This window comes from Cyclospora cayetanensis, unplaced genomic scaffold (genome assembly GCF_002999335.1).
Source record: "Cyclospora cayetanensis isolate NF1_C8 unplaced genomic scaffold, CcayRef3 CcayRef3_contig_86, whole genome shotgun sequence".
Taxonomy (NCBI): Eukaryota; Apicomplexa; class Conoidasida; order Eucoccidiorida; family Eimeriidae; genus Cyclospora; species Cyclospora cayetanensis.
Genome location: NW_020312759.1, coordinates 141,029 through 163,783, shown reverse-complemented (window position 1 = coordinate 163,783; position 22,755 = coordinate 141,029). Strand labels below are relative to the sequence as shown.

The window sequence follows — 22,755 nt, the reverse complement described above, 5'->3', positions numbered from 1 at the left end:
GCTGCTCCTCTTTAGTCACCAAAGTCTGCTTCTCGCAGCATTTCCTCCCCTCTCGCTGCTGCTCCTCTTTAGTCACCAAAGTCTGCTTCTCGCAGCATTTCCTCCCCTCTCGCTGCTGCTCCTCTTTAGTCACCAAAGTCTGCTTCTCGCAGCATTTCCTCCCCTCTCGCTGCTGCTCCTCTTTGAGTCACCTAAGTCTGCTTCTCGCAGCATTTCCTCCCCTCCCGCTGCTGCTCCTCTTTAAGTCACCAAAGTCTGCTTCTCGCAGCGTTTCCTCCCCTCTCCCTGCTGCTCCTCTTTGAGTCACCAAAGTCTGCTTCTCGCAGCATTTCCTCCCCTCTCGCTGCTGCTCCTCTTTAAGTCACCAAAGTCTGCTTCTCGCAGCATTTCCTCCCCTCTCGCCGCTGCTCCTCTTTAAGTCACCAAAGTCTGCTTCTCGCAGCATTTCCTCCCCTCTCGCTGCTGCTCCTCTTTAAGTCACCAAAGTCTGCTTCTCGCAGCGTTTCCTCCCCTCTCCCTGCTGCTCCTCTTTAGTCACCAAAGTCTGCTTCTCGCAGCGTTTCCTCCCCTCTCCCTGCTGCTCCTCTTTAGTCACCAAAGTCTGCTTCTCGCAGCGTTTCCTCCCCTCCCGCTGCTGCTCCTCTTTAAGTCACCCCTCTCAATGCCACTACGTCCCCCCTAGGGGCCCTCACACATGCGCACGCTGCTCGCTACTGCAGATCCGATGCTCTGCGGCTCGTTAGCTGCTCCCTGGACGGCACTGTGTTGTCTTCTTCGCTTGAGGGAATAGCAAAGAGCGGCAGCATTTGCCGCTCCTCCGAAGTCTTAGAAGCTGCCGCCGCTAGTGCCGCAGCAGCAGCTGCAGCAGCAAAGGAGGCAGCAGCAGCTGCGCGGCTGCCACGGGCTGTTGGACAGCAGCACAGCGACTGGCTCCTAGCCGTGGACTTTGCGGAAACGAAGCTCGCAGCAGCCGCAGCTAATGGTAACATTCGACTGTACGACTTCTCAAAACAACAGTGTAGCCAGCGCTCCCATGCTGTCTTCTAGCTGCCCGCGCTGCTCCGCTGCTCCATTTTTTAAACTAGAGCTTTTTTAGCAAGCATTAGCTTCCCCTGCAGCCGCTGCCCTTACTAAGCCCGTTCTGCCTCCTCCTTTAGCGCAGCTCTGTGCCCTTTAAAGGCCTTCTTTCTTCGCATCGCCTGCCCTATAGTTGGTTATCTTTTACGGCTCTTTTCCTCGTATCGAAAGAGAAAATTCCAGGAAACCCTCCACTAACAAAACGTATCGCAACAATGCCAGCGGCAGCAGGTGCTGCTGCTGCCGTAGCAATATGAAGTGTACTTACTGGTGTTTCCGTGCTCTCTACGAGGGCCAGCAACAGCGGCACTAGAACCAGCAGCTACTGTCGCTGCAAACTCGCCGAACAAAAACACTCTTCGGTGCCTCTATCAGCAAAGAAGCCGCTGCAGCAACGTATTCTGCGATTGCAGGCACCAAAGGATGCACTGCCCACACTGCTAGCTACGGGTGTCTCAGCTTCCGCAGCATTGCATAATGCTGCTGCCCCCATGGAGGTTTCAATGCACTTGCTTTCCCTAACCCGAAAAGCCCAATCTACCCCACTGAGCGTCTTCTCTCAAAAACCTTATCACAGATCCAAAAAATGCATGAATGAGACGGACAGAACCAGAGACAGCGAGATTTAGTGAGGCACACCCAGACGTCAGCATAGGGGAATGAGAAATGAGGCGGCCGGTCCAAGTACAAAGCCTCATGGTTTGATTCGACCCATAAGCACAACGCACAAAGAAAGCATGCAGATAGCTACATATATACATACAGAGAGATATAGACAAATATAAGGTTCTCTGTTTGCTAGTTGCCGCGGAAGCTTCAGCCGGCTCGGCATGCCCGCTTCGTTTGTTCCTGATGCAACTGACTGTTAGGAGGAGGTGTCTTGCAGCATAGCCTCTGGGCCTGTTGTTGCCCCCCTTCCTGCCTCTGTTTCGCCCAGTGCAGTTAGTATTTTTGAGCCAGCCAGTCCGTCAGGTTCTGCGTAGGCGTCCTCCCCAGGTTCACCCATAAGAATGCGGCAAGCACGAAGCACTGAACAAGCAAGCAGACTCATGCACAAATGTATGCACACACATCAGCAACAGACTTAGCAGTTGGGGGCACTGAATGCATCAAATGCATGCAGCTCCTAAAAAGAAGACAAGGAGCCATCAGTGCGCTGTATCTCATGCTCCCAGCTGAAGTGCGCAGAGAGATCGTGTATATATGTGTGTGTGTATGTATGTGTATTTATGTGCGGATGTGTTTGTGTGTATATACAGCTATGGGCTTCCGTACAACAGCCGTTGCAACACGTGCTGCTGCCACCGTCCCTGCAGCGGCACGCCGCTGCCTCGACGTGCTGCTGCAGCAACTCATGGGCTTCCAACAGCAGCTGGATATACTCCTCATCGCTGCAACAGCAACAGCAACAAGCAAACAAACAAAAAAACACACACACGCACACGAGCAACAATGAAGCAACCGAGTGGCAAGACAACTTTGAGCCACGCAGCACAAAAATAATTCTCCAAGGCAAGAAAAGGTGGGCCTGAACATCATCGGTAGCCACAACAGCAGCAGCCACAGCAGTCACAACAGCAGCCACAGCAGTCACAACAGCAGCCACAGCAGTCACAACAGCCACAACAGCAGCCACAGCAGTCACAACAGCCACAACAGCAGCCACAGCAGTCACAACAGCAGCCACAGCAGTCACAACAGCCACAACAGCAGTCACAACAGGCACAACAGCAGCCACAGCAGTCACAACAGTCACAACAGCAGTCACAACAGGCACAACAGCAGTCACAGCAGTCACAACAGCCACAACAGCAGCCACAGCAGTCACAACAGCAGCCACAACAGTCACAACAGCAGCCACAGCAGCCACAGCAGTCACAACAGCAGCCACAACAGCAGCCACAACAGGCACAACAGCAGTCACAACAGCAGCCACAACAGCCACAACAGCAGCCACAGCAGTCACAACAGCAGCCACAACAGCAGCCACAGCTGCTTACCTGCAAGAAGGCAGGACAGCCTTTCGCAGCAAACACCGCGCGAGCTGTATGGACACGAGGTGTCGTGCAAACACAAATTTTCGCCCCCCAGCAGCTGCAGCAGCGGCACGAGCGAGAGGCAGTGCCTCACAAACTCTGCGACGCAAGGGAGAAGAGCAGAGCGAGCACAGCGCTACGGGCAGGAAGCCTGCAGCCGAGCAACTTCGCGCAAGCGTGTAGGAGGGGATACGCGAGAGGGTCGAACAGCGGGGATGCACAACAGACAGACGCAGCAAGAGCGAAGACAACCAACCGATTAGCGCGAAGTCTGGCGAGTGACAGTTCATAGCAGGCACGAGGATCTCGAGGCCGGAGCGCGCTGCACAAAGGCGGGCAGTTGAGCAGCAGTGTTGCAGCAACATGTACACCCGAGGGAATGGCAGCAGCCGTCAAGGTTGCAAAGGACTGACTCAATCCTCTGTAAGGCAGCCAGCATTATGGAGGAGGAGAAGCAGGATGGCTAAACGCACAACAGCAGCCTGACAACACGCGCAGGTGCTGCAGCAGCCGTTGCAGCCGTTGAACCAGTCTTACTAGGCCCTTTCAAGGCATGCGAGAGGACGTGGAGAAAGGCCTCTCGGATCTGACTCGAGCGCGAATAGAATCAAAGGCAGTGAACTCCTGCATCATGCAGCCGCAACCCCCAAAGCTTTAACTGCCCGCCTCGTTTGCATGCCACTGGAACGCTTCTGCCTCCCTTATTCTATCGCGCTGCTCGTCTCTCGCTCCAGACTACAGCGCTGTCTGCCTCTGCTTCCCCCAACTCTCCTTCCACTCTCTCTCCCCCCGCTTCGGGTTCTCTGAGGCGTTCTGTCCTTCGCTACCCTCCCCCTACCCCAGCTCTCCCATCAGCGGCAGACGGAGAGGGGCCTACTCCCTACCCAGGAAGCACCCTGACCGCCTCTTCATAAGCACAGGCAGCTTGCTGCTGCTGCTGTGGCGCTGCAAGACTCAGACAATGCCCTAACATCACATGGCAAGGGGCCCACACGGGCGACAACAGGGGGCCTCCCGAGCTCCTCCTGATACTCCGCCTGAAGCGCGAAAAAAATTATCCAAACGCGCTCCTCAAGCATTTGCAACCGTCAAGCGCATGCACAGGCCCACTAACGGAGCGCCGAGAAAGCGCACATTCTGAACCCCCCCAACCAGAAACGGACCGGAAACAAGCGATGGCATCGACGTGCTGAGACTGCATGACCAGGAAAACTCCCTCCTAAATGCGCAAGAACTCGAAATCAGCCCGCACGCATGCACCCCACCCACAGCTGCGCCTCGCTCAAGAGCGTGCAACAACAAGCTCCTGACTGCATCACCCGCAAGTAGGCGTCCATACACCGAGCGACCCAGGTGTGCAGCAACACGGCTAGCTCCAACAGCGCCAGCGTTTCCGCAATTCTTACCGCGTAGAATCGCAAAGCGTCCATTGCAGGCTGCTGCCTGAGGCGCTGCAACAAGCTCAGCAAGTCTGCAGCCCTCCCTGCACAAGAAAACAACAAGCTCAGCACGAACTACGGCACACCACTCCCAAGCATCAGCAAGCGCCTCGGCAGCAGCCAAACCGGTGCCTGCCTGCAGGAGCAGCAACGGCGAGAAGAGAAGAGAACAGTCGCGAATTACCGAGCTGCATGCAACAGCTAATATAGACAGGTGCCGCATACAAACCCTCGCTCAGCACCTCCAACGCCCTGAAGAAACCACAACACACACCCCAACCCCCCGCAACTCAACATGTCAGCATGCTTTCGATCCTACAGACCTCGCACACACACCCTCATCAGCGGGCAGAACCATGGAAACAGCTTACAAGCGAGACACTTCGAACGCTGAAGGAATGTCGCGCTCTGCATGCAGCGCAATAGCCTGAATGCTCAGGTTCACACTGCAGCAGCAAACACGGCAATATCCGCAAGCGCAGCCCACCCCAGTAGCGTCACTGACAGCCTATCAGCAGCTGCAGCAGAATAGGCAGCAGTGATGCACCGATCGAAGACTCAACACACGACGCCACACCCACCGTGCGTGGCAACAGAAAGGGAAATCGCTTATGCCGCCTTGTATCCCGCCTGTAAACTCTGCCAGAGTTCAGCTCCCTCAGGCTTCATCTCACCTAGACAGCCGTGCAAGGGGTGGCAGTAAGCGCGTTGGATAACGGCAGGCAACTGCTGCAAGGGCTGGATACTGCAGCCGCTCCTGCAGCTGCTCCTGATCCGTCTGCTGCACCTTTTGCTGCTCTAGCTGCCGCAGCTCCTCCTCGCATGCCGCAAGCACCACCAAGGTTTCATCGTGCTCGCGATGCTGAGAAAGCGCTTGCTGCTGCCGCTGCTGCCGAACGCATTCAAGAAATTCCATCGGAGCCTACAAGCAGACGGGAAAGCAAAAAAAGACACAGCGCAGCAGGCACAAACCAACGGCAGCTCAGAGCCTCCTCGTTGCTGTCCACAAAAAGAATCAAAAAGCAGTGAAGGCTGCACCTCCCGCTGCCGCCGTCTTGCGCGCTCGCCGCTGATATTGCCGCTTGTGCTGCTCTGCTGTGCATTGCCAACGAACCATTTGTGCCGCAGCAGAAGACAAGGCAATCGCGAGGTGTCTATACGCATCACGCAGCAGTCATGCAGCCAACTTTGCTTGCTTTTGCTGTGAGCTGTGAGTGTGTGTGTGCGTGTGTGTCTGTATGTGTGTCTCTGTGTGTGCATCTCTGTGTGTGTCTGTGTCTGTGTGTATCTCTGTCTGTGTGTCTCTGTGTGTGTATCTCTGGGTGTGTGTCTGTATGTGTGCATCTCTGTCTGTGTGTCTCTGTGTGTGTATCTCTGGGTGTGTGTCTGTGTGTCAGTCCGTATGGGCAGTGCTTCTGCTGCTGTGTGTCTGTATATATATATATATGTATACATATATATGAACAGTGCTTCTGCTGCTGTGTGTCTGTATATATGTATAGATATACATATATGAACAGTGCTTCTGCTGCTGTGTGTCTGTATATAAATGTATGTATACATATATATGAACAGTGCTTCTGCTGCTGTGTGTCTGTATACATATATATATATGTATACATATATATGAACAGTGCTTCTGCTGCTGGGTGTCTGTATACATATATATATATATATATATATATGTATACATATATATGAACAGTGCTGCTGCTGCAGTGTGGTGGTATACGGACAGTGCCCAGCTGCAGTGGCGGTAGTCGGCAGCAGCAAGGAGAGCAGCCTCTTGCTGAGTGGTCAGCACGCCGGAGCCGAAGAGGAGGAACAAAAGCTGCAGCACATGTCAACTCCTCGGGATCTGCGAAAGGCTGGACTGCAGTCTCCCAAGAAAACAATCAAAGCAGGAAGCGTTGAGTGCTGCAGCAGCTAGATGCCATCGCCTGACGCCTCTTCGGCTTGACAGGGCACGAGCGCGAAGCGCACAGCGTTTCCGGTGTACTGACACCTCTGCGGTGGCACTGAAGTGAGTAAGCGCTTGCCTTAGGCCTCAAAGGATTCTTCAGAAAGGCACCCTGAAGCTCCCGAAGAGCATCCTCAACACAGCCTAGCAAATCTAAAGCCTCTCCAAGCTTAGCCTGCAAATACTCACACCACAGCATGCACGGCGGCTTAGGCGGCGCGCATCAGCGGAGGCAAAGCGAAGCAGAAGGGCAGTGCAGAGCAGCAGCAGGAGCAAGGCAGACAAGGCCAGGCGCTAACACAGCAGCACACTGTACCTGCATGAGGTGGGCAAGAGGCGACGCTTCCCAAAGGGCACGAGTTCTCTCTAACAAGGATCGACATGCTGCTACGCCTGTCTTGTTTCCCTCTTCCATCTGCAGCAACACCCGCCTCCAGGGAGAGATGCTTTTACCGCACGTGCCAAAGGGCACCGATAAAAAACGACAGAGACACAGGTACTTTCAGGAAGAGCTGCAACAGGAGAAGCAGCAGGAGCGAAAGCAGCAGAAGCAGAAGCAACAAAAGGAACTGAAGCAGCAACAGAAGCAACAAAAGGAACTGAAGCAGCAACAGAAGCAGAAGCAGCAGGAGCGAAAGCAGCAAAAGGAACTGAAGCAGCAACAGAAGCAGCAACAGAAGCAGCATTAGAAGCAGAAGCAACAAAAGGAACTGAAGCAGCAACAGAAGCAGCAACAGAAGCAGCATTAGAAGCAGAAGCAACAAAAGGAACTGAAGCAGCAACAAAAGCAACAACATCAGCAATAGCAGCAACAGAAGCAGTGTCAGAAGCAGAAGCAACAGAAGCAACAGCGTCAACAACAGCAGCAACAGAAGCAGCAGCAGCAACAGAGCAGCAGTATTAGCACCAACAAAAGCAACAACAACAGCAACAACAACAAAAGTATAACCACGATCGACAAGATAGAGGCTTATTTCTGTACAGGGTCAGCTTACGTGGCACGTGGCAGCTAGGAGCAGCAGATGCGGATCTTGGAACGTCCATTGTCGGAATGTCACCAGCAGCTGCTGCAATAGACGTTCTTGCAAATTGTTGCGCAGCAATGCCTCTCCAAAAAGCCTCAGGCTGTCAAAGTGCAGACACCCACAACTGCCTGTAGCGCTGGTAGGGCCTGTGTGTGAATCGCTGCCATCCCTACTTCTGAGGGGGTTCGATTTCTTGCCTTCCCCGTGCTGCTGCTGCTGCTGCTGCTCCGTTGCAGCCGCCGGTATTCTCGCGAGTTCGCTGCCGCAGCAGCAGACTGTCTGGACAGGGTATTCTCGCAGCAGCTGCTGCGCTGCAGCAGCAGCCGCCGTCGATGCATGCATGCCACAGGCGTCTAGGGCCCCTTCAGGATGTGCGAGCGCGACGAGAAGCTCTGCATGCAGCAGCATCGCTGCAAGAAGTCGGCAGCAACAGGAGCAGCACACCACCAAAGGGGTCTCAACGGCTTTGCTGCGCAGCGTAATGAATCTCGCACAGGAGCCAACACAAACGAGGCTATGCGCAGCAACAACAACATCAATGCCTGCAACCAACCTCTTCTTATCTCAGCAAAAGAACCCCCAGGCGCCACCCCCAAGCAACCTACTTTTTTGATCTTGATAAGCTCTCGCCTTCAAGCAACCCTGCCTCAGATGCTCGTACAACTGCAGAGGCCTGCTGGCACTTGCTTGCGCTTCATCAGGTGCGTTGGCTGCTGCATCTGCTGCATGCGCGGATGCAAGCGAAGTGGAGCAAGGCCTTTTATCGAGGATACTGGAGGCATCCACCATCTTGGCAAAGCCCCCTAAGGGGACCTCGGCCTGTACAGCCGCTTCTGTGCTTGGTGCGACAACTCCACGCGTCAGCACACTGCACTAGCTGCAGCAAGAGACTGGCTGGTGTAGAACGTAGTGCCCCTTAGATTACAGGGACGCACTCCCGATGTTGGTAGTGGTGTGGTTAGTGTTGTTGTTGCTGTTGTTTGGTGTTGTTGAATGTTGTTGTTTGGTGTTGTTGTTTGGTGTTGTTGTTTGGTGTTGTTGTTGTTTGGTGTTGTTTGGTGTTGCTGTTGTTGTAGTTTGGTGTTGTTTGGTGTTGTAGTTTGGTGTTGTTTGGTGTTGTCTTTGTCGCAGAAGTTGCTGTCGCGGAAGCTGTTTCGAAGGCGTCTGAGGCAGTCTAACTGGTGACCAGACAGCTGTGGCTCATACATACACCGCAGGAGAGCAATGAGTCTTTCAAGTCAGGGGTATACGCATCGGTGTAGCTACAGCGTTTTAGGACAAAGCCTCTTCGTGTGTCCCTCTCGGCATATTCCCCTTCCTATGGATCTCAAACTGAACGTAGGCATTCTCACAGAAGGGGTGAACGGGGGAGAGAGGAAGCGCGGGGCAGGTGCAAAGAGGCGAGGTCCCCCCGGTGGGGCCCTATGATCAGCCAGGGGTGCCTAATACCAACGGAAACAACCGTTACAGATTCTTTGCGGAAACAGAGAACTGCACCGGCCATTATATACTGAAATACAATGGCATTTCTCGCCGAGACTCAGTGGTCGGTGGCGGTATTAACCCCTCACCGACCAACGTGCCTCGCATTGTCTTTGCTGGCAGATCCTGAGCTCGCTGCGTGGGCTAGGAGCCCATCCTTCCTTCCAATGGTTTCCTTTTAGAATTAAAATGTCTTTCCACTTCGCTTTAAGCTTCAACCATGTATGCTTCCTCCTGCCTCTCTTTATATTTCTGTACCTTTACTGGGGAGCAGTGCGAGCTGTCCTCTGTGGGCTTCGCTTGGCACTACCATAGTCCCTTCGCTTGGCTGCTGCTGCTGATCACGTAGTATAGAAACTCCTTCCTTCAGGCGCCTGTGCGCTAGCTGTTGCTGCAGCGAACAAAGAAGTTAACTTCGTCGGAGGCTGCTGCACTTCACGCCTAAATGCAGCGGGCCATAGCCACACTTCGGCACTCCCTCCTGCGCTGGCTTTCCTGAGTTGGAAAAGCAGTAAAGGATCTACCTTTGGGTGTAGCTGGTCAGATATTTCAGTTGTTGCATGGTAAACGCAACGGCCAGAGACGGCAGGCTGGGGAAGGAGGCAGCTGTAGAAGGAAACTGCAGCCACAGCGTATCCAGCTGCTGTCATGCTGCACCTGCTTAGACAGTCAAGGCTGGATCTTGTGTGCCCTTGCGCATTTAGCTGCCGCTATGTGCATCTGGATGTGAATGTATGCCCGGGGCACGTAGAGAGGGCAGGACAGCTCTTGTGCGCTCTCACTGTATAATCCTCATTTCCTGAGGGGTAAGGACGGCAGCTACAGGGAGTTCGCTGTGGCTGGCACTATTCAATAGCCTACTATTGCGTTTTGAATGAGAATTTGGCCTTTAAGATTCCTTAAAGAAGGGTTCAAAGGGTGCGCCACATGAGAGGAGGGCCTCTGCTGAACACCTTTAAACCCTTCGCACAAAACGGCATTAATCTCTTCACACGAACCGCGTTCCTCGGCGCATCTCTACGGTGGCATCTGTACTACTAGGAATTGCCTGAGGCACCAGGAGCGAGCGTCTGCCTGCCAGCTTCCAAAAACAAACAACCCAGCCCCTCAGGCCCGTGCATATTTTATCGCTGCAACTTCCCAAGTGCAGCAGTTTGCAAGCCGCTGAACCCAAGGAAGTGTCGCCACGGGATGCCTATATACATGAGGACTGGCTACAAACATCAGTGCAAAGTTTAGAGCAAAGCGGCTCTTGTGGGTGCTTTTTCTTCACACCGCCACACACGGGCGCTGCATCCTCCGTGCTTCGAGGGGCTGTTGGCTGGTGTGGATGGGCATAAAGCCATCCCAGATTGTCGTAAACCCTCGAGGTAATCAAATTTTTTGAGTGGGTTGCGTGGGGAGTCCTGTGAGACGCTACAGGCAGACAGCCAAAACCCTTTTTCGGAAGAAGGGAAGGGCAAGACACGAAGGCGCGCGAAAGCTTGAAGGGTGTCAGGCCATGTACGCGGGCACGCAAAGAAGAGGCCTCCTCCTGTAGATTTAGTTGCTCTTTTGTGCCTTTGCGTGAGGCTTGGGCGCAATCTTTCGGTGTCGGAGGTGTGACCGCAGAAACAGAAGGGCCCAGTACGAATTCAAGATTACCCAGAGGCAGCAGGAAGTGGCAAAAGAGACGCGTCTGAATCGAGGCGCTTCCGCTGTGAAGGTACACCCGCGAAGCCACTCCGTGGCGAGATGGGAGAGGGCAATAAACGGCACAGTAAAAAGCCTGTACGATATGAAGAGACAGGCGGCTCCAGCGTTTGCAAGCGCGAAAAGGGGTGTGTCTGTCTGCTTCCCTTGGATCAGAAACCACCGCAAGTGGAGCACTGGCGTAGAGATCTCACTCAAGCACATGAAGGCTGATATACCTGGGGAGTCACACGCATCCGCATCACGTTTAGGCGCAGCTACACCCCCTCCGCACAAGCCTACCTTTCCACCTTTACACACACACATCTACTGCATGCACACTGATGCAGCCACGCCGCAGGCGAGGCCCCTCCGCAGCGACTTCTCGTGCGTGCGCCTCAGCCGACTCCGCGTAGAGTCCGACTTAAGGCGAGCAAAATGACGGGCAGTCGAACGAAAACGCTCCAGCCGCACAAAATGGCAGACCAAAGCTTGCGGCAGTCTTTGCCAGGCACAAGATTCTGGCGGGAAGGCAAGCGCGTGCGGGCTGTTCAGAGCGCAGAGGCTTGCTTACCCGTCATCCTGCCCTTCGGAGCCAAGAGGTAGGAGACCATCGCGTACAAAGAAAGAATGCCATGCAGCACGAAGGCGCGCGAGTGGACGTCTCTGTTTTTTAGACATTCCCACAGGTCCCACATGAAGTATCCCGCCATTACGTAGGCTGCAGCATAAACCACAGAGGAAGGCGAGGAGGGGGTGGGGTTGCCACAACCTCTTTGCGCCGCTGCAGGGATTTTTCGCGGAGTGGCGAAGCAGCTGGCTCCGTGAGCCTTTCAGGGAAGAGAGGGGCGGGGAAGGGGGGAAATACACAGTTGAGGGTGTGTGTTCTTAGGATTCGACGCCTACCAATAATATCCAGCAAAAAGCTGTGAAAGTTATAGAAGGCGTATGTCTCTCCCCAGTCCCAAAGGGCCCACTTGAGTACTCCCAAGGGCCCCTTGTCCGGAAGGGGAGGGCCCCCAAGTTCTTCCCAAGCCTTGTTAAAAGTCACCCACAGCACTGCCAATGCCATGGGGCATATGAGTGTCGCATGCACGAAGGCTGTTGCGTTGGCGCGGGCTGTTACATAGTACTTCCTGAGCTCTTGGGGGGAGTCTTCCGCGCTTGAGGTCCCCACAAGAGCCCCCTCGGCGTGAGTCGAGACGCCAGCAGACTTGGCTCCTGGCAAAGCCTCCGTCTTGGCTTTTTCATGAGGACCTTGTCGATAGAGACGCACCTTTCGGCTGTGCTCCTTCCAAGCCGCCGCTGGGAGGAAGTAAAAGGGGACGGACAGGGAGAGCCTCTGGTGGACATACACCCACGCCACTGCACTGAGAGCCAGCCAAACCAAAGAAAAATCGGATGAAGAATACAACAGCCCCTCGACGCCTTCACTCAAGGTCGCCGCCATCTCGGCTTCCTCCACTCAACTCCGCCGCTGCACACCGGAAGTAAGGGGTTCCTAGTCGCGTTCTAGGGAATTAAATGTAGCGCACGTGCAAGAAAGCCCCAGGAAGGTATCTTAGGCGATCAGAGAAGCCACACAACGACTTGGGGGGTGAACTAAAAGTACAGACTCTTGGGATGCCACCCCACGGGATTCAGGGTGAGTGGCCCATACGTGTAGGTCTAGGATTTAGCGCTTTTAATTCGGAAGTTCATGGCTAAGGACTTCATGTGGCAAGACAGAGAAGGCACTGCGAAACGCCAGGGTGTCTGCTCGGGGAATGATCGTGGATGACTGGTGCGGGGGCTGCCAAGTAGTCTGTATGTGTGGGGAATTACTATCCTTTGGCGCGTCTGCTGAAAAGCATTGAATCATACTCTCTGAAGTGTGTATACAGCCGGAAAATCTATAGAATTCCCTAGAATACGGGCACCGAGGCAGCATTTTCGGCGCAGTGCAGCCAGTCAGCAGCGCGGGCGTCATAGGGGCCCTCCTACTCTACATCCGAGTCCGCTTTTAGTTACGGGCTGTATCTACCACCGAATACTTATCAGTAGCTAAAAACAAAACCAAAATGGGTTGCTAGAACTTGGTACATAAGGTTTGGGGTTTAAGCTTCGAGGTTTGTAACTTTGATACGGTGCCCTTCAGCAGGCGGCAGTCGAGCGCGGATCAAAGGCGTCGCTAGTTGGCAGAGCCATGGCGTTTCGGTGATCCTCTAGCGTCTTAATATCACTCGATGCCAAAGTACCAACTTCCCTTCCTGAGCCTTTTCTTCACAGTATCTCGTAAATCCTAGCTTTTCTTCAAGCCCTAGTCCAGTTAGCGCCGCACTTCCTGCGGCTTTGGTATATATCAGCTTTCCACACCGCCGACGCGGAGCAGCGAGCTAGCTCTTGCTAGTGCCTTTCCCCAATCTCTCTGCTTCTATCGCTTTTTCTGCCCCTCTAACAACAGTGTTAGACTCGAATTAAGGCAGTAAGCCGCAGAAAAAATCCCCGGACGCTTTCCCCGTGCTCCCCAGCCCGTCGAGTAGGCCTCGCTGCTGCCGACAGTCGCTCGAGAGCTAGAGAGTATAGGCCATTTCGGCTGACGCCCCGCCCTTCTCGCTTCTAAATGTATTTCCATGCATTCATTTCGACCTTCTAGCTACCTTCGAGCGCTTTTCCTCCGCTTTCGCCCTCTTCCTTCGCACACACACCCCCCTCTACGCCACCCTTTTCTCGCCTCTGCTGTCCTCAGGCTTCTCCAAGATGGCAGACGCAGAAAAAACACCCCCTCAACCCAAGGCAGAGGCGACTGACGCCCAGGGGGCCCCCTCAGAGGCCCCCAGAGGGGCCTCAACCCCAAAGGGTGCCACTACCAGCCCTGCTCCAACTCCCCGAGGTGCCCTCTCCAAGGGATCTGGCGGACTGCAAAAAAGCCACAGCGTGAAGTCGCAGGTGTCATTCTCTGTGGATCCACCCAGCAAGAAGAGCAGCATGACGACCAAAGAGTTCATGGAATATCGGCAGCACAGCAGCATAGGCGGCCTCTTGCCTTCAAACTTCTTCTTAAGTCAGGAGGACATCCGGATTTGGGGTGTCGAGGACCTCACAGACCCCTCCATACAGCCCTATGACAAGGATTCAGAGTGTATGTCATCGACAGAAAGGCCACGTGTGCTGTACTCCCCTTCTACGTGCACACCACTGCCTCCTCCATACAAACAGGGCCGCTGTACATGGTGTATGCATGTGTAACTTGTGCGCACACAAATATATAGGCGTAATGCTGCATACATGTGTACCCTTAGGGCTTAGGATGGGAAAGTGGAGACTTCGTTCCTCCACAGCACAGCGGGGGGCGGAAGGGGAGGAGGGGGTATCTGTCCGTTTATATATATATACATATGTGATTGTGTACATAGGTGTGTGTATGTCTATTTGTCTGCCTCGCTTTTGTCCATTTGTTTGTCTCCCTGTCTGTTTGTCTGTCTCCCTCTCGCTCTCGCTCTCTCTCGCTCTCTCTCGCTCTCGCTCTCTCTCGCTCTCTCTCGCTCGCTCTCGCTCTCTCTCGCTCTCTCTCGCTCTCTCTCTCTTGCCTGTTCAGTCACTCGCTTACTTTCTGCATAAATATATATATGTGTGTATGCTCGTCTCCCCTCGTGTGCACAATACTTTTCTCCCCTCTCATCTAGTTCCTCCAAAGATGAGGCCTCTCTTTCAAGGGCTTTTCTGTTTCCACGGGCGACCGCCTGTCTATCATGTTGTGAATCCTTCCCGCCGCTGTGCATTGTTTGTTCTGCCGCGCTCTTGTATGTCGGGATGTGCGTGCAGCGCTGCCCAGACCCTTCCACGTGTCTCTGCCCGGATATGCCCCTCATCTGTGCCAATACGTTCTTCGCCACGGAGAGAAGCAGCCAAGAGACGCACTATTAGGTCCGGAGATTACGATATTCCCCCCTACATGGGTTCCCCAGTGGACTCCAAACCCCAACTTCAAGCCTCAGCGCTACGGCTACAACTGTGAGACAGGCCTTGAGATCTTAAGGCCTTAACGATCCCCCTTGCTCGTGAAACACTCCACCCACAGCACAGCCCTGGCAGCGCATCCCACATCCACGCTAGGCCCTCCGCCTGAGAGATCTCAATTTGCTCTTGCGCTATAAACATACAGCCTTCTTCCAAAGCAGAGAAGCAACCCTCTCCCTAAGGCCACTTGCCACTCTACCGCTGCCCCTTGCATGTAGCGCTCTTTTGGTGCTGCGGGAGAGCAGCAGACAGACGGGGGGGTGGTGTTCGCGACTGGGGGGCCCACGTCTGGCGGGCATTACAGCACCACCACCCCATCTGTCCTCTGTTTGGAGCGCTGCTGCATGACGCTCCATCCCTCCTTCCAGTCTTCCCAGTAAATCTCCTAGCCGACTAGGAGATTCACTGGCGAAGATTCATTGCTGCAGCTCCTTGAAGTTCACGCTCTGTGCTGGGTGGCTGCTGTGTGCAGGGCAGGATAGCGAGGCTTACAAGATGGATCGCTTGCCGTACGTGAACGCCGAGTTCAACCCCACGGCACCTGACGCTACCCACATGTACAGGCAAGCGTATCCCTACGCGGCCTACCCGTACGGCGTTCCCAGAGTCTGAAGCAACGACAAAGACCGCAGTAGGGAGGTCCCCCCCCTCTCCAGCCAGACGGCGGGCGATGTAGAGAGGCGTTCAGGGACGGAGCGCAGCACACAGACTGCCTGCCGCCTGCCTTGCATCCATGCACTTGTACAGAGGTACACAGAATGAGCGGGAGAAGAAGAGTAAAGGCAATCGGGGAAGCAGTGTATACACTTGTTTATTCCACGCACCACACAGCCCCTCCACTCGATTGTACCGTTCTCTGCTCACAAGGGAGCAGCCCTTTAGCTCTAAAAGCGTCCCACTTCACACCAACGCAAGCACCCACACATGTATACCACCTACACACAAATATATACCCATATATATACAGACATGTATCCACACATACACACTACCTGCTCCCATGCAGTAGTGGACCACATCTCCTCTTTCCTCTTCCCCCCCGCCGTACGATTTTTAAGGTTTATGGTGCATGTACGGTGTCACGGAGAATGCTCTGCCAGCAAAAGCCACCTCCTGGACGTGTTCAGTTAGCGAGAGTACAGCTTCTAGCCAGCGGCACGCCGATGTAGCATGCAACCGCTGACAGCCGCACGCCCTACATACACACGGGGCTGTGGTGTGTTAGCCTATTGATTTCGTTAGCCTTGAGTGAGAGACACGGGAGGTAGGTAGACACTCGACTAGTAGACTGACAAGAGAGCCGTCTTCTCAGCAACAAGGTGTACTACTGGAGTGCAGAACAGCAGAAACAGAACTAAAGGTTCTTTATCTAAATTGAAGCACACTTTCGGCTGGGTGAGGAGGCCTTGCCCAATTCCTAAGCAGACGTCCTCGCGCGAAGCTAGCGCCTCCCACTACAACAAGCCAGCGCATCCCGAAAGGACGAACCCCCTTGCAGGGACCAATGAAGCGATCGCATGCTGGTGCGCCACCGCAGGAGGGCTGTCCTTGCGTGGACCCTTGAGGAAGGAGCTTTCAAACAACTAATGCTTACGGCGGAGATGGCGGGGGAAGGCGAAAGCGTCTCTCCAGACTATAGCCATCGCCCTCAGGGGGAGATGGTCGAGAAATGCCTCGTCGAGGTCTTAGAGATCTGCTTCTTTGGGCTTTGCCCTGAAGAGACCCTTCCCTACCCCTATGATGTGCAGCTTTTTACCTCGAGTGTCTCCCTCCCTAAACAAAGTGCAAGGCTCCACCTGAAAGACCGAGCAACCGACCCTCTGCAGGAAGCGCCTTAAATTGGACTATTTCCTGCGACTCCCCCAACTCCCCGAGGGACGCTGAGAGAGGGGGCAGCAGAAACTACAGTGGAAAAAACGAAGGGACCTCCTGCGTGCTTCTCTTCACCTTCCTACCCCCTACCACGACCCCCTCTCCCCCTATCACCACGACCTCCACATGCGCTAAAACCCCAAAGGATTCTTTTTCAAAGCTCAGAATCCGGCCCGTCGTCCCCTCGCTGCGCTTCGCGCTTCTGTTTGTTTGCCTCCTTCCTTTCCTGCCTGGCGAGGGCTTCTGCAATGCAGACACGGCGGAAGGCACCGGAGAGCGTGCGGGGTGGGTGAACCGACACAGCCGCACAGGCAGACGACCAGGGCGGCAAGTCCAAAACACACAACACAGACGCGCACAGCACAGCAGACTAGGGGTAGAAAACGTGCTCCTACACAGGACGTGTAATACTGGCTTTGACCTACTCTCGCGCTCCTTCTTCTGCTTCTTAAGATCTGTGTAGCTTCCGCCTGCCCAAGCCTCTCGAGACTTGGCCTTCTTTTGTCGCATCTGCTTCTGAGCCTTCCGCAAGCGACGTGCATCGTCCTGAGGACAGCCACCACTCAGCAGAGGCACGCAGGCAGACACTGACGCATGCATAGGCAGCAGCCTCGAAAGCGCACGTATGCATGCACAGACCAACTGGAGTCAAGCAGACAAACACCTTCCAGGACCTCCAAAAAGCACAAAAAATACAGCGTGTTGTCAAAAGCAAAAGGCCAAAAAGTCGTTCATAACGCCTCCCACGCCTTACCAGAACGCGTTCCCCGCTTATTTTCCTTAATGCCGTCTCCGCAGCTGCCTGCAGTGCCACCTCCTCCCCACGACCCTCCACTGCCGCTTCTTCGAGCCGCCGACGCTGTGCCTCAATCTCCCTACAGCAAATGCAGCGGCAAGCAGAAACGCAAAACGCACACTCCTGAATCTCCTGCTGCAAATAGCGCAAAGGGCAGCACCAGCACCAAAGTCAACAAGAAGGATGCCGGCCATGCCGTACCAGCAGCAGCAAAGCAAGCAAAGAGGCACACACAAATATGCACACACACATACAAATATGCACACAGACATACAAATATGCACACACACATGCAAATATGCACACACACATACAAATATGCATACACACATAAAAATATGCGCACACACATACAAATATGCACACACACATACAAATATGCACAGACATACAAATATGCACACACATACAAATATGCACACACACATACAAATATGCACACACACATACAAATATGCACACATACACACAGAAACACCTCAGTAGGTGTGAAAGCTGCACATCATCCGCTAAGACTCTCACTTGAGTGCTGCTGCGATGCGCTGTTGCTTTGCCCCCTTCTTTCCGTGCCGAAGAGCTTTTGGCACATGGTCTCGCATTTCCATCGTGGAAAAGGAGAATCCGCCTTCATCGTCACCGTCTGCTGCTGCGAGTGATTTCTTTTTTGCCGCTGCTGCTGCAACCTCTTTCTTGGCCCTCTTTGCCTTCGGCTGCTCTGCCTGCTGCTGCGTGCCCTGCCCGTTAGCCGCTTGCCGTTCCCGCTTTTGCTGCGTCTCCTGCCGCTTCTCGAGCTTTGCTGACTGCTGCTGCTTCGTCTTCTCAGCTGTCTTTGCAGCCTTGTCTGTATTTTTTTTGCGTCCCCCGTGCTGTCTGAGCGCTTCAATCTTTTCACGAAGCCGCTGGACTAGTTCCTCCCGAGAAACTGCACCTTTTGCTTCCTGCTGCTGTTGGCAGCGCTTTTTCTTGCCTTGCTTCTGATTGTGCTGAGTTTGCTTCTGCTGCTTATGATCTCTTGCTGCTGCTGCATCGGCTTGAGCCGTGGACGGCAACATACTCTTCACGTCATAGCGTACACCCTGCTTCTCCCTTCTTATCTGGCCCCTGCTTTTCTGCCGCTGCTGCTGCTCCTGCTGCTGCTCCTGCTGCTGCTCCTGCTGCTGAGCATCAAAAGGGATACGATTCAAGAGCAGGCTGAGGCGTTGCTGCCAGTGCGAAGCCGCAGCAAGCAGCTGATCCACGTGGACTGCCGCAAGACTCTCAGGAGCATCTTCACTGTCTGAGGCGCATTCTGCCTTCTGCAACGCTCCGGCTGCACGGGCTTTTACCTCGACAGCCATGCTTACTGCTATGCGGTAAAGGGCACTCAAAGAACTGCGTCGGTGGTGCTAGGGCCTCTATTCTTCTCGACACCAAAACTCTTCCTTCTGCTTTCCACGCCTTTGCTGCCTTCTTTGAAATTTTGGCAGCCGCGTTCCCGCGGCAGCTGCTGCTGCCGCTCGTGCCGGGAGGCCGTGTCTGCAACGCGTCAAAATCACAGAAGTATATACACTGCTTGGAGTCCAATCCTTTCAGAGGAAGGTTTTTTCCTGTTTTCCCCACTTTTCAGCCCAAGCAAGCAGCAAAACGCGTCGCATTAAGCGGAGAGAGATGAGAAGACCAACGCGATCAAGGGCCTCTTTCGGCTACCCGGGGTGTGGGGCCGCGTCTTCACCGCCGCATGCGAAGGTTTCGTTGGCGTGGGAAAAACTGGAGGAGCGTTCTAAGAGTAGTGCAGTCTTGCGAGTTTCCGTCTGTTCGTTGCTGTGGAATTCCTCGCTGCGCAGTATATAAAGGCGTAAGTTGGGCGGAAAGGCGGCAATTCTCTCTCTCGGCATCCGATGCAGCAGGGGTCACAAGAAGACCCCCCCACAGAGGGGGGCCCCTCCTCTCCCGCAGGGGGGGCCCCTCCGTCGGAGGCTCCCGTTCAGGCGCCTTCTTCCCTCTTGCAGCAGCAGCGAAAGAGGCGGCCAAACACGTTAGGCTTGACGCGAGACACGCGATACACCGTGGAGCAGGTGCTGGACGGCAGAACTGTGCGGCACATCCAGTTTGTTGCGAGGGCTGCTAATCTCAAGAGGGTGTTTGGAGCAATTAGCTGCGGGAAGGAAGCAAATGTATATTTTGCTCTTGGAGAGAAACAGCCAGGTGAAGATGACCACCAGCACGATGGCCACCAGCAATCGCCGGAAACATCCCTAACGTTCTTTGCACTCAAGGTGTACAGAACCTCAATTCTTTCCTTCAAAGACAGAAGCAGATACGTCCAGGGAGACTTCAGATTCAACAATGCTTACTCACGGTGGGTGCAGGCGGTTCATCCAGTGCCAGAAGTGGGGTTCACACACACACACACACACACACACACACACACACACACATATGCACACACACACATATGCATATATATGCATATATATATGCATATATATATACACGTTAGCACTTATGGACATTTTTTGCACACATACGCGTATGCACATATACACGTGCTCGTGGAAACCTTGAAAGGCGTGCGGTATTGCGTGTTTCGCCGCCTTGCAACGGCTCCAGGGGGCCTTTTTCATGTTGAGTGGTGTGTGCCGCGCGGCTGGAGTGCGTGCTGCAAAGGGGGATGCTGCTGCTGCGTTTTCGTGTACACGTGCATGTGCAAGGCTTGTTTTTCGATGTCGGCGCTGCTGCAGAAACCGAAACCCCCGAAAGATGGTGGCTGTTTGGACGATGAAGGAGCACAGGAATCTGCTGCGCTTTCGAGCCGCAGACTTGCCATGCCCCCGTCCAGTGGCTCTGAAAGGAAACGTTCTTCTCATGGAATTCGTGGGAAATGCTTCTTACGCTGGGCGAGCCGCCAGCATGGACGGTGGAATTACGTGTAGAGGAAAAGAGGAAAGGGAGCTGGAGGCTGTCGTCAAGCAGGGAGGGGCCTTGAAAGAGATATCCGAGGCTTTTTCAGCGTCAGCATCGGTGACAGCAGCGTCGGATGCATCCCCTACGGAGCTGTCTGAGGCTCCATCAGCAACAGCAGTGGAGGCAGCCGCAGTGGCGCGTAATGGAGGGAGTGAGAAAAGCACCAGCGAGCAGCATCATGAGCTGTGTGGCTGTGGAGATTTCTCCTTTTCTTTTAGCGCCGAGCTTCTTTCGTATGAGGCAGCTCCTCGGGTGAAGGATCTGTGCGGAATTTCTTGGGATTTTGCTGCTGCGGCGAGGCAGCGCCGCTGTTGCTCCTGCAGCAGCTCCGGAAGGGGCTGCTTCGCATGCGGCTGGGGAGAAGTGGAGGCACAGCTAGCCGCAGGTTGGCGTGCCCTGTACATACAGTGTGTGCTGCTGTTGCGTCGACTGTTTCAGCAGTGCCGTGCGGTCCACGGTGACTTTAGTGAATACAACTTGCTCTTTCACAACGGCCGCGTAGTGCTCATTGATGTGAGCCAGGCTGTCGAAAGAGACCATCCACAGGCGCTCGAGTTTTTGAAGCGAGACTGCAAGAACGTGACGGGCTTTTTCAGCAAGCGCCTTGCCGCTTACAAAAGCAGTGCCCCTAACGGCGGCAGCTGCTGCAGCAGCAGCTGTCTCGGTACGGCGTCTTGCTGTACTGCAGAGTGCAAGGAGACGCGAGAAAGGTGGCCTTCATTCCCCCCCAGGCTGGACCGTAGCTCGCCTTTCTGTATGCCCTTTCGCCCCCTGTCCGTCCGCGAGCTTTTCGAGTTCGTGGTGCGTGCAGACATCCCCGAAGCACTTGCGCAGCGACGAGAGCATCAGCAGCAGCAGGAGGAGAAAGGCGCAGGGGACGGAGGCAGCAGCAGCAGTGGTGCGGAGACGCGAGCTACTGAAGAGGCGTTAGCCTGGTACCTTGCGCAATGCTCGGGCGAAAATCTCGAGGAAGCGGAGGCTGCCTCGGAGGGAGAGAGCGAGGGGGAGGAGGAGGAAGAGGAGGAGGAAGAGGAGGAGGAAGAGGAGGAGGAGGAGGAGGAGGAGGAGGAGGAGGAAGATGAGCAGGAAGATGATGACTCCAGCTGCAGCGGCAGCAGTAACGACGTGTTCTCGGCGGAGCAGGAAGTGGAGGACGCCGTCTTCTTGGAGAGCTGGGTGCCTTCTTCCTTGCACGATGTGTCCGATATTGCGGCTCTAGACAGATGGGCAGAGGGTGCGGCAAAGCCTGTCGATAAGGCCTTCCTCAGTCTTCACCAACTCGTCAACGATCCCGCTGCCCGGCGTTGTCGCAGTACCAACAGGAGCAGCAGCAGCGACAGGAGCAGCAGCAGCGAAAGTTCGGGAGAGTGCAGTAGGGCTGGAGGGGAACGCGGCGATGAGGCATTCGGGAGGGGGACTGTACAGAGGCGGAGAGGTCGAGGAAAGAGGGCAGGAGGCGAGGAAGAGGACTTCCCCCCTGAGGAACGTTTCACAGGTGTCATTCCTGAGGGAGTCTCCCGGAAGGATTGGAAGAAACAGGTTAAGGAAATGAATCGAGAGCGGCGGCTGCACAAGGTACCCAAGAGCCTAAAGAAAAAGTTTAGGAAAAAAGCAGCAAACAGATAGTGGCGGCCAAACAGCAGGAGGGCATTTGCAAGCCATCGCACGATCCAGTTTCTATACATAGTGTAGCGGCAAAAGCCGCAGAAGCTAGGGTTCCTCACGAGCGCCTTTTTGTCAGCTTGAGTCTCTTTGGAGTCACCTGAAGCCATAGGGCCTTCTACTTTTAACCCCCTGCGCTGCAGCTCAGAAGGAGCATACAAATGCATTCAGGTGAGGTTTTGCCCGCGCGTGTGCCGTTGGATGGCTCCCGACAGGTGTACACAAGAATTGCACGTTGCGCGCTAATGCATGCAGTCTTCGTAAAGGTTTTGCCGCTCTAAAGTTTTTACGTAAAGCGTCGCGGGCTCACGCGCTACGCTGAGAGGGAAGCCGAACAACCTGAAGATACCGTCTTATTCAATGCTCAAAAATCGGCCAAAAGGGGGAATCTGTGTATACCTCTCAACGTAAACATGTGTGTACATAGGTAATCTTAGGAAGGCATGCCTTATAGACCTATGTACGTATGAAGTCAGAGAGAGTGGCCCAGGCGCCGTCTTGGCACAGATAAAAGACATCGTACTTTCTCCCAGCATATCTTCATACGTTCGCTTTCTGAGGTGCCCTTGCTTCCGTCTATTGGAGCCTTTTAGTGGCGTTTCGGTCCAGGGCGTCATGCGTAAAGACGTGCCAGAAATAAGCGTCCACCGTCCTTTTGGCCATATTTTTGAGAGCTAGAATAGTTCCTTAGGTCCCATTATGCTGCCCGGTGTCTTGCCTGCCTGCCATTCACCCCGAAGAAATCCCGAGCACGCGACACATATTTCCTGACGGGCTGGCTGCACCGCAGCCA

At 54.4% G+C, this 22,755-nt stretch overlaps 5 protein-coding genes across 5 annotated transcripts; 3 read left to right on the top strand and 2 right to left on the bottom strand.

Moving 5' to 3' along the window:
- Positions 1-682: 682 nt before the first annotated feature.
- LOC113146978 lies at positions 683-1,047 on the top strand (the record flags this gene model as incomplete). The annotated part of the gene is made up of 1 exon (XM_026335938.1): positions 683-1,047. A coding segment is annotated over one exon (365 nt), but the record flags the coding sequence as incomplete, so codon positions are not given.
- An 895-nt stretch (positions 1,048-1,942) lies between these two features.
- Positions 1,943-8,269, bottom strand: LOC34621413. The gene is made up of 15 exons (XM_026335937.1): positions 8,143-8,269; positions 7,508-7,947; positions 6,829-6,927; positions 6,592-6,687; positions 6,289-6,383; positions 5,667-5,706; positions 5,227-5,474; positions 4,737-4,804; positions 4,520-4,596; positions 4,277-4,332; positions 3,998-4,150; positions 3,370-3,435; positions 3,078-3,212; positions 2,335-2,468; positions 1,943-2,106 (listed from the first exon to the last, which is right to left on the bottom strand). The coding sequence occupies exons 2-15, from the start codon at positions 7,943-7,945 to the stop codon at positions 1,943-1,945; spliced, it is 1,869 nt and encodes a 622-aa protein (XP_026191722.1). The 5' UTR covers positions 7,946-7,947; positions 8,143-8,269.
- Positions 8,270-11,241: 2,972 nt separating this feature from the next.
- LOC34621411 lies at positions 11,242-12,140 on the bottom strand. The gene is made up of 2 exons (XM_026335936.1): positions 11,597-12,140; positions 11,242-11,411 (listed from the first exon to the last, which is right to left on the bottom strand). The coding sequence occupies exons 1-2, from the start codon at positions 12,138-12,140 to the stop codon at positions 11,242-11,244; spliced, it is 714 nt and encodes a 237-aa protein (XP_026191721.1).
- A 1,289-nt stretch (positions 12,141-13,429) lies between these two features.
- Positions 13,430-15,301, top strand: LOC34621410. Its single transcript, XM_026335935.1, has 3 exons — positions 13,430-13,811; positions 14,495-14,683; positions 15,162-15,301. Exons 1-3 carry the CDS (start codon positions 13,430-13,432, stop codon positions 15,299-15,301), a joined length of 711 nt encoding a protein of 236 aa, XP_026191720.1.
- A 4,077-nt stretch (positions 15,302-19,378) lies between these two features.
- LOC34621408 (serine/threonine-protein kinase RIO1) lies at positions 19,379-21,926 on the top strand. Its single transcript, XM_026335934.1, has 3 exons — positions 19,379-19,695; positions 20,078-21,230; positions 21,312-21,926. Exons 2-3 carry the CDS (start codon positions 20,097-20,099, stop codon positions 21,924-21,926), a joined length of 1,749 nt encoding a protein of 582 aa, XP_026191719.1. The 5' UTR covers positions 19,379-19,695; positions 20,078-20,096.
- Positions 21,927-22,755: the final 829 nt, after the last annotated feature.

What these genes read in the sequence shown, in the direction of transcription:
- LOC34621413 (XM_026335937.1), bottom strand. Translation starts at nt 7,945, where the DNA reads ATGCTGCTGCATGCAGAGCTTCTCGTCGCGCTCGCACATCCTGAAGGG. An exon ending in CTCTTGCCCACCTCATGCAG is followed by an intron (nt 6,688 to 6,828) that starts GTACAGTGTGCT and finishes GAGTATTTGCAG; the next exon opens with GCTAAGCTTGGAGAGGCTTT. An exon ending in GCGGTCAGGGTGCTTCCTGG is followed by an intron (nt 3,436 to 3,997) that starts GTAGGGAGTAGG and finishes GCCTTTGTGCAG; the next exon opens with CGCGCTCCGGCCTCGAGATC.
- LOC34621411 (XM_026335936.1), bottom strand. Translation starts at nt 12,140, where the DNA reads ATGGCGGCGACCTTGAGTGAAGGCGTCGAGGGGCTGTTGTATTCTTCA. An exon ending in CTTTTTGCTGGATATTATTG is followed by an intron (nt 11,412 to 11,596) that starts GTAGGCGTCGAA and finishes TTTATGCTGCAG; the next exon opens with CCTACGTAATGGCGGGATAC.
- LOC34621410 (XM_026335935.1), top strand. Translation starts at nt 13,430, where the DNA reads ATGGCAGACGCAGAAAAAACACCCCCTCAACCCAAGGCAGAGGCGACT. An exon ending in CTATGACAAGGATTCAGAGT is followed by an intron (nt 13,812 to 14,494) that starts GTATGTCATCGA and finishes ATGTGCGTGCAG; the next exon opens with CGCTGCCCAGACCCTTCCAC. An exon ending in TCAGCGCTACGGCTACAACT is followed by an intron (nt 14,684 to 15,161) that starts GTGAGACAGGCC and finishes TGCTGTGTGCAG; the next exon opens with GGCAGGATAGCGAGGCTTAC.
- LOC34621408 (XM_026335934.1), top strand. Translation starts at nt 20,097, where the DNA reads ATGGTGGCTGTTTGGACGATGAAGGAGCACAGGAATCTGCTGCGCTTT. An exon ending in GAGCTACTGAAGAGGCGTTA is followed by an intron (nt 21,231 to 21,311) that starts GCCTGGTACCTT and finishes GAGGGGGAGGAG; the next exon opens with GAGGAAGAGGAGGAGGAAGA.